This window comes from Cucurbita maxima, unplaced genomic scaffold (genome assembly GCF_002738345.1).
Source record: "Cucurbita maxima cultivar Rimu unplaced genomic scaffold, Cmax_1.0 Cma_Scf00003, whole genome shotgun sequence".
Taxonomy (NCBI): Eukaryota; Viridiplantae; Streptophyta; class Magnoliopsida; order Cucurbitales; family Cucurbitaceae; genus Cucurbita; species Cucurbita maxima.
The window spans coordinates 3,064,449-3,073,759 of NW_019272019.1; the positions used below are offsets into that span (position 1 = coordinate 3,064,449).

At 38.9% G+C, this 9,311-nt stretch overlaps 2 protein-coding genes across 2 annotated transcripts; one reads left to right on the forward strand and one right to left on the reverse strand.

The window, feature by feature from the left end:
* Window positions 1-1,021: 1,021 nt before the first annotated feature.
* LOC111476856 (sodium/calcium exchanger NCL-like) lies at window positions 1,022-5,238 on the forward strand. The gene is made up of 7 exons (XM_023120693.1): window positions 1,022-1,603; window positions 2,528-2,713; window positions 3,391-3,572; window positions 3,821-3,966; window positions 4,059-4,335; window positions 4,418-4,726; window positions 4,811-5,238. The coding sequence occupies exons 1-7, from the start codon at window positions 1,207-1,209 to the stop codon at window positions 5,057-5,059; spliced, it is 1,746 nt and encodes a 581-aa protein (XP_022976461.1). The 5' UTR covers window positions 1,022-1,206; the 3' UTR covers window positions 5,060-5,238.
* A 1,369-nt stretch (window positions 5,239-6,607) lies between these two features.
* LOC111476880 (transcription factor TCP4-like) lies at window positions 6,608-8,969 on the reverse strand. The gene is made up of 2 exons (XM_023120731.1): window positions 6,914-8,969; window positions 6,608-6,825 (listed from the first exon to the last, which is right to left on the reverse strand). The coding sequence occupies exon 1, from the start codon at window positions 8,269-8,271 to the stop codon at window positions 6,946-6,948; it is 1,326 nt and encodes a 441-aa protein (XP_022976499.1). The 5' UTR covers window positions 8,272-8,969; the 3' UTR covers window positions 6,608-6,825; window positions 6,914-6,945.
* Window positions 8,970-9,311: the final 342 nt, after the last annotated feature.

Consider the following 9,311-nt stretch of genomic DNA (forward strand, 5'->3'; position numbering starts at 1 on the left):
TAGAATATTTAACGTTCATAAATAAAATATAAATTATTTTTTTAAAAAAAATATATAATTTTATTTTTCCGTCTCCTTTAAAGATCGAGCTAGTGCAAAAACTAGTGACGATGTTGTAAAGAGATGCTTGGTTCGCGCTTTTTTTTTTTTCTATTATTATTATTCCATCTACTTTTTTTTTAATCTTTATTTTTATTTTATTTTCTTTTTGTTTTTTTAATATGGTTTTTTTTTCAATTATTTGTTATATATATATATTTTTTCAAATAATTTATAATTGAATTGAGAGAATTAAGAGGATAAATGATAATAAATTAAAATAAATATATTTAATATTGAAACAGTGAGATAAATTAATTATATTCAAAATTTTAAAATACAACATGTATAATTAATTATTTAGTCCATTATTATACTAATTATTTAAAGATAGTTATTAAAATCAATGGTTGAATAAATTAAAAAACTTAAATAGTTATTCTAAATTACAATAATTGAAATTAATATATATTTATTGTTAACATTTATAGGAACTTTAGTGTCACATCGTGTCCTTTTCTATATAACGGTTTCTTCTATGTAATAAAAAGCATATAATATAAGAATGGAGATTTTTTCAAACCCTTTTTATTATTATTTTTCATTTAAATATTTCCTAACTTTTAGTTATTTATTTTGTTTTATTTTGCTAAATTATTTTGCGAAATTCCACTTTTGTCCTTGGTCCTTATCAGTCTTCAATGCACCCCTTACAAAACTATAGCAATAAACGACGCCAAATATGGAAATATCTTATCTTATATTATTCAAAAATTTGTAACGCCTCATGTTCTAGATTCAAAATCTAGATTCGACATGATCATGTTATTTACTTTTAAGAGTGAAAACTATCTTCGTAGACTAACACAAGTTGTTTCAAACATGTGACGATTATTATTTATTGGTCGAATTTTTTGTTTCTTATAACAAAAAGAAAAACAGATAATTTTGAGTGTTTATAATTAAAAGTCTTTCATCTTCCTTGTAGAAAGGATCGGCTTCTGAACGTTGTAAGACAGAGACGCGGTTGCAACGCTGAGCCCAACAATTTTGAGTCTCAATATCTCTCTGTCCCAACCAATCCTTCTTTTTAAGCCACACCCACCAATTTCTTCCCCACACCCACTTCATCTCTCTCGCTGGAGTTCCGGATTTTGCCTCAAAATCATGTCCAGAACTCCTCTGCATCTCGTCTTCCTCCTCTGTTTCCTCATCCTTTGTGTCCAATCCCACAGCTCTCGATTCGCTTCCATTTCTTCCTCCTCCGATCTGGTTTCCGATGGCGTTAATGAATTGCAGGAACCCTCTTATCTGCGACTCAATACGCTTTCTTCGAACTCTGCACCGGAGGAATCTTGCGAGCAGTCTTATGGGTTTCTCCCCTGTACCACCTCTGTTTTGGGGAATATGTTTTTGATTATCGTTTATGGGTATTTGATGTTCTTGGCTGCTAAATACTTGTCTGCTGGAAGCGAGCTCTTGTTGGAGATTTTGGGTCCTGGAATCGTTGGGGGATTGTTCCTTCCCGCGCTTGGTGCTCTTCCTGATGCTATGCTGATTCTCGGTATTTGTTTCTTCTTAAACTTTTTGTTTTGCATTTTGATGGGTTTCGACCTATAATCGAATGTGATGCGTATTCAAATGGATTGGCTCATACGATTTGTCGAGAACACGATCGTTTGATTAGTGAAATTGATGTGTTGTTCTGATTTTACGATCCAGACAAAGACGATATGGATTAGTAAATCGGGTAGGGTTTTGATAGCAAAATGTTTGGAGTGCAAAATAAACGATAGATCTATATTTTACTTTCGTTTTCCATTCGTGAAGTGTTTGATTGCAGAAATTGAATCGGCTATTTCTTAAACGCAGTGGAAATAGAATTAGATTCTAACATAAATAGTGGGTTCTCTTTTGTTTTTTCTTGGCTACTTTTTCAAAAGAAGTTTCGGGAATTTACCCCAAAAAGATTCATAAATGTTTGAGTGTTCGTTGTTTGAAGTTCTATTTGCTTCTACACTTTTACTTTATTGTGTTTGGGTTTGCTTACTTTTGTGGCTATTCATTGATATCAACTTCATCGTACCTCAATTGTTGCTGCTTTGATATAAACCTTGTCGGTTAGACCTCAACATCAAGAACAGGAACGACTCTCGTTCCTTTGTCTTGGATTGACACCTTTTTGAAAGCTTAGCCATCAGCTCCCGAACTGGGCACAATTCATTTCAAAATTTCAGTATTGCCACCTCCCCTTGTTTTCAATGTGGATCATCCTCTAATATCTGTTGTCTTTTTGTTTGTTGAATCGTTTATACTTTATATAGAGACTTTCACCAATTGATTCGAATTCGAAGGATGATAAAACAAGCATCAAGTTTCTATGTGTGAATTGGTCATTCTCATTAGAATGATTATTATTTTAGTTTCTCCTATTTCTTTATCTCTGTTCATGGTTTCTGATAACCCTCTAATCGTCTCCTTTCTATAGTTTCTGGTCTTGCAGGAAGTGCTGAAGTTGCACAAAGCCAGGTCTCCGTTGGAATGGGCCTACTAGCTGGCTCAACTGTTATGCTTCTTACACTGATCTGGGGTACATGTGTGATCGTTGGGAAGTGTGACCTTGAGGGTTCGGTTGCCATTGACTCACAGGATACAAAAGGGTTTAGCTTGACTGGTATGTCATTTTCTCTTAGTTGTCTTCACCTTTTGTATATGTAACAGCTCAAGCTCACCGCTAGTAGGTATTGTCCTCTTTGGGTTTTCCAATTTTTAAAACGCGTCTGTTAGGGAGAGGTTTCCACACCCTTATAAATAATGTTTCGTTCTCTTCCCCAACCGATGTGGGATCTCACATTCCACCCTCCTTCGGGGCCCAGCATTCTCGTTGGCACTCGTTCCCTTCTCCAATCGATGTGGGACCCCCCAATCCACCTACTTCAGGATCCATCGTCCTTTCTGGCACACCACCTCATGTCCACCCCCTTTCGGGGCTTAGCCTCCTCGCTGACACATCGCCCGGTGTCTGACTCTGATATCATTTGTAATAGCCCAAGCCTACCGCTAGCCGATATTGTCCTTGGGCTTCCCCTCAAGGTTTTTAAAACGCGTCTGCTAGGGAGAGGTTTTCACACCCTTATAAAGAATGCTTCGTTCTCCTCCCCAACCGATGTGGGATCTCACAGTAAATACCTTCGCCAAATTCCAAGATGTCTGTTTATGTTCGTATATGCCTCTGTTTTTAGAGGGAGAGTTGGGAGGGAATCTTATTCCATCAGTTGCCTAGTAAAAGTTCTGTTCTTCTTATACATATAGTTGATGCACAAATTTACATTGGAATTTCTTCTTTGATAGAATCTGGAGTCAGCACTGATATTTGGACGAGCTATGCTGCCAGGATTATGGTTATATCTGTTGTTCCATTTTTAATAGTTCAACTTCCACAAATGCTGAATTCAACATCAGGAAGGCACTTGGCAGTGTTGATTGCTCTTATAATCTCCATTTCAATGTTCGTTATCTATTGCCTTTACCAGGTGCTTTTTCTAACTCTTACCTCTTTTTTCCCTTTAAGATGGGGCCTGCTGGACTTACTGATAACTTCTGAATTGCTAAGTACTTAACACCTTCGAGGAAGGATTCTCTATATCAAAACCGAAATGCATAACTCTAACTCGAACAGGCAGCTATTCTGATCTTCCCAAGTCGAAAAGCTATAGCCGGTTAAGAGTACCTTTTGAAATGATTTCGAGTTTAACCATTTCAAACTTGCTCCTTTGTGCAGGTCTTCCAGCCATGGATCCAAAGGAGGAAACTTGCCTTTGTGAAGCACAAGCATGTTATATTTGGACTTTTAAGACATTTAAAACAGCAAGCACTTGGAAGACTCCTGACAGAAAATGGGGAGCCAGATAAAGAGATAATAGACAAGTTCGTTGGAACCACAAGTTCAATTCTTCATGTTTATCGTTGCTTTACTAGTTCATCACATTCTGATACTTGCTCAATAAACACAATGGCAGGCTATTTTCAAGAATTGATGAGAACAAGGATGGACGTCTTTCAGCTTCTGAACTGAGAGCGCTTATAGTCGGTATCCAGTTCGAGGAGCTCGACTTAGATCACGAAGATGCTGTTGAAAAAATACTGAATGATTTCGATACTTCTCGTGATTCCCATGTCGATGCTACCGAGTTTGGCAATGGAATCATTAAGTGGCTTTCTCAAGTACAAGGTTCAAGAACTGGCCGAGCTGATGATGGTCCTCACACAATGAAGTTCCTGCATAACTTTCATCAAGTACGTCGTAAACCCGTTCGTTGCAGTTTTCCTTTTTAACTTTTGAGGTTGCTTTCTGAACCACGACGTAATGTATCTACAGGAAACAAAGCGAGAGCACGATTTACTGGATGTCGGGGAACAAAGCGACGAGGTCGTAGAGGATGTTGAGGGGGGCAAAGGGGTCTTGATCAAAGCTATACTCTTCTTGTTACTTGGAACTGCCATTGCTGCTGCATTTGCCGACCCGTTGGTCGACGTCGTACATAACTTCTCTAATGCAACTAACATCCCAGCGTTCTTTATTTCGTTTATCGCTCTGCCATTAGCAACCAATTCCAGTGAAGCAGTCTCTGCTATAATCTTCGCAAGCCGGGACAAGCGAAAAACTGCCTCTTTAACATTTTCTGAGGTTCGTTCTCTTTTACACACTAACATTTCATTTCTTTGCTCGTACTTGGAAGAATGGTTGAACTCTAAGCTTTTGATGGTGCAGCTATATGGAGCAGTGACAATGAACAATGTTCTCTGCCTATCAGTCTTCTTGGCTCTTGTTTATATGAGAGGATTGGTTTGGAACTTTTCGTCGGAAGTGCTGGTCATTCTGGTCGTTACGGTTATAATGGGACTTCTCGGTAGCTTCCGAACCGCATTCCCGCTCTGGACAGCTCTGGTGGCTCTCCTTCTCTACCCCCTCTCTCTGGTGCTGGTCTATGTTCTTGATTATGTATTTGGTTGGTCATAGATCAGGTGGTGTTTTTGAGTTATATATGCAGGGGGTTTGTTCATTTAAGTTTCCTGATGTTTTTGCACATACTCTCCATGCTGAGGCAATGTAATGTAATACAACTACTGTTCTGCTCTCTCTTTTATTTGCTTCTGATTACAGGAAATAAATAATAGAAAGAAATTCAAATATTTATGCAAGAAACGTAATCGTCTCTTTACGAAACGTTGAATATTCTAGATTCTATCAAAGAAACTATTCCTGGAGTCAAAAACAAAAGTGTCAGACAAAGGGTGAGGGCTCTAGAGGAGTCGAGCTGCTATTAAGAGGAGGCTATTCGAGAGCTTCATGAACCTTAAGGGAGGCTCTACGGTGTACTTTGTTCGGAGTCTACAGAAGGAGTCGAGCCTTGATTAAGGGGAGGTTGTTCGATGGCTCTATAGGACTCGAGGGAGGCTTTATGGTGTTTCATTCGAGGTGAGGCTCTATGCAGCAAGCACTTGCAAGTTTTATGAATCAAATCGGTCTCTTATTCAAAAGCAAGAGGTCTTGTGAAGGTGCTTCATTTTTTTGTTGTGATCTTTGCACGAGTTCTGGATGGGGAAGACTGGTCAGGTTATATGAGATCCCACATCGGTTGGAGAGAGAATGAAACATTCCTTATATGGGTGTGAAAACCTTTCCGTAACAGACACATTTTAAAAATCTTGAGACTAACAATAATACATAATAGGTCAAAGTGGACAATATCTATTAGTGGTGAGCTTGACTGTCATAATAGGTCAAAGTAGCGAGTGGTGTGCCAACGAGAATGTTGAGTCCTAAGGGAGGTAGATTATGAGATTCTCGGTTGAAGAGGGAAACAAACCATTTCTTTAAGGGTGTGAAAGTCTCTCACTAACCGGCGTAGGCTAAAACGGACAAAGTTGAAGCAAATAAGAGATATTGTTTAGGTTACTTTCTCAAAAAAGTATTGAATAAAGAAAAAAGAAATATAAATTCACCAATTTAATAATTTATTAAGTTCTCAAATTAATTTTTTTAAATTTACAAATGTACTATTATATTATTCTAATTTTTTTTAGGAAGATTTATAAATATTTACTAAACTCCTAATATAAATATTAAATATAATTTTATAAATATATGTTTTGATATAAATATTAATTTTAATTTAAACCATTGAGGTTTTGTAATTCAAAACGAAGGTCGCGAGTTCAAACCCCGCCAAAACCAATCATAGTTTCATATTAAATATTGATTTAATTAAAACATTGGTCTCATGAGCAGAAAGTGGCCGGTTTTTCGAGGTATAAATATTTAATAAGCTCTCAATATACTTATTATTTTTAAATTTATTATTATATTATTTTCATTTAAGCATTGATTTAATTACAACCTCTAATGTTGTATAGCTCAAATGGTTAGAGCGTTGGAGCTCTCATGAGCGGAAGGTCACGGGTTCGAACCCGCTGAAATCAATAATTTAAATTTAATAAGTACGAGCATATTATATACAATTTCATTTAGATATTAAATTATTTAAAAAAACAATAATGTATTTATTATTTATTATTATCATCATGAAACACAAGGGAAAAAAGCTGCCAGAACAAGAACTGGAAAATGTTGTACAATCTTAGGAAACGTAAATTCTCCGCCATTAAAATACACCCACCATTGTTTACCATGAACAAAGCTATGAATTAGAGAAGCACACCCAGATCCTGCTCCCTGCAAACAACCCAGCCAGCAGCTTTAACTGACTTTATTACTTCACAAGCCTGCAAAAAACACAACTTCCAGATGAACTCACGATGCTCAGAAGCGGAATTCAGTAAAACAGTGTATTGATGTATTGTGATTTCTTACAGAAATGGATAGAGGGATTTGAGCAGTTTTGTTTAACAATGGCGGGAGTTGGAGGAAGCAGAGGATGGCTTTTCAGACATGCCATCGTGTTCCTCTTCACCCGGGATCAGCGCCGGAATTACAAATCTGGAGAATCCGCCGTAGGCGAATCCAAGACCAGGAAATGAAGATGGGTTCATCGACTGTGGAGTTACATGATGTTGTTGATTGTCGACGAAGGTGATTGATGGGTCTATCCAAGCGCGAATCGAGGGCGTGTAACTGGACTGAAGGGGTCCCCTCTGAGAAACCAATTGGTTATCTCCAAACAGCGGTTGCAGACATGGCGACGCCGGCGGAAAATTCGAGGTTGTTACCTGCGAGTTGTAGAAGAATTCTCCATTCACACCTCCATCTCCGGCGTCTCCGCCGTATCCGCCGCTACTATGATCGGCACTCACCGTGTTCCGATGCATTATCCTCTGGAATCGGTTGATTTCCAATGCCGATTGAGGTTGCTGCTCCGACCATTCATCGAAGCCATATAATGATGTTGTTCCAGAGAAAAATGAATGGTCGTTTTGATGATTTTGAGGAATTGGATGCTGAGTTCCTTCCGATTCGAGATTTGAATTTGGGGCTTTAAGAGACTGTAAGGAAAGCCGTAGATCTTGCGATCGGCTACTGGTTCTGGATTGTAAATCCGGCGGGAACGTGTCGAACTCGAAAATCGACGACGGCGTCCCTGCTGCTGCCGTCGTGGTCATCGGTATAAACGATTTGAAGCTATCGACGATCGAATCCGAATTGAAAGATGGCGGTAGAAAACAGGAGTTATCGCTATTAGGGTTTTCCTCTGTTGAAGTCTTCTCCAAATTCTGCATTGTACATTCCGAAATTCCACCGTTGCCGAACACGAAATTCGCTCTCCGATAACTGTTTCTCGTGATACTCCCCTCCGGCGGGTGATTAGCAACCGGAATCTTGTATTCACTGTTCTTCTTCTCCTCGTGCGTTGCCGATTTTCCTGTGTTCGTATCCAAAACATTTGGATTCCATCCAGGAAGCTCTGGAAGCTTGTCTATGGCGGGTTTCGCCTTCTTGATCAGCCAGTCGACGGCCTTGCTCGGCCGGTCGTAGCCAAGGCGGTCCTGCACGTCGTAGAACTCGATAGCAGTATGAGCAGAAAGTCTAACACGACGGTCCCTCGTGCCTTTCGCCGTGCAAACTTTACTGTGACGGTCTTTCCTTCCAATCGAACGAACAATACGACCTCCTTGAACCTCCACGATTTCGCTTACACCGCCACCGCCACCGCCTCTGCTTCTTACTCCCGGTTTCGGTGATTTACCAGGCCGTTGATTCCAGAACTCCCCCATTCTTCCTTCATCTTGGAAGCTCCACCCGGCGGGAGATGAATCCAACACCGGAGGAGAACAGGGACGCTTCTTGGTTTCTCGTGAGTCTAAACTCGCATATAAAAACTGAAGGTTCCGCTCATCTTCTTCTTTATCTTCTTCCCCTGCTTTACCGAACGTTATAACCCGACTCCGGTACCGCCGATGAAGAAGAAGATGATGATGACGGCGACGATGATGATCTGGATCCAGACTCAGACCCTTGAGATACCCCTCTTCCAGCTTGAATGGACTGCTGATTCCGATTCCGATTCCGATTCCGTTTCCGATTCACTTTCCGATAATGGCTTCTGCAACTAAAACCACCATTGATTCTAAAACCTCTCCAAAAGGTCTCCGCCATTGAATCTTCCCGCCGCTCACCATGGAGCCCTCAAAATCAAAATCCCAATGAAATCTCATCCGAATCGATCCTAAAACCCCTAACCCATCTCCTCAGACGCTTTACAGATCGACGACGGAGGTGGTAAAGAAATCAAGAGAGTCGCAACTTCCGATAAAGAGAGTGGGAATTGGGAAGTTAAAAATTAGTGGAAAAAGGAATGGAGGGATTCAAAAAGTTCATGGGAAATGTGATGATGGTGATGATGGAGATGGGCCTATAATAAGAGGCCCTGTTTGTGCCAGTCGCAGCCCCCGCCAGCCTTTTGCTTTTGCCCTTACAAATCACTGCCCCTCTCTCTCTCTCTCTTAATTTTAAATTTTATTTTTCTCCAAATTTAAGTATAATTTTATTATATTTTAATTAGTTGAATTTTATTTTTAGTTCACATTATGAGATAAACTAATTAAAAATTAAATATATAAATTTTTAAAATGACGAAAAAGAAATTTGATTCATGTTTCTTCCAAAAATATTATAATTTATTAAATTAATCGCTGTAATTAATTATAAACTTTTTCTTTTAAAATAATCTCAAATTTATGCTTAATTACTGCCCACCAACTTTATTAGATGCTTAAAAAAAAAAGATATAAATTACGTTTCCGTATTATAATAA

Coding starts and splice junctions, on each gene's coding strand:
- LOC111476856 (XM_023120693.1), top strand. CDS start 1,207: ATGTCCAGAACTCCTCTGCATCTCGTCTTCCTCCTCTGTTTCCTCATC. Junction 3,573..3,820: donor TTATCTATTGCCTTTACCAG/GTGCTTTTTCTA, acceptor TCCTTTGTGCAG/GTCTTCCAGCCATGGATCCA. Junction 3,967..4,058: donor GATAAAGAGATAATAGACAA/GTTCGTTGGAAC, acceptor ACACAATGGCAG/GCTATTTTCAAGAATTGATG.
- LOC111476880 (XM_023120731.1), bottom strand. CDS start 8,271: ATGGGGGAGTTCTGGAATCAACGGCCTGGTAAATCACCGAAACCGGGA.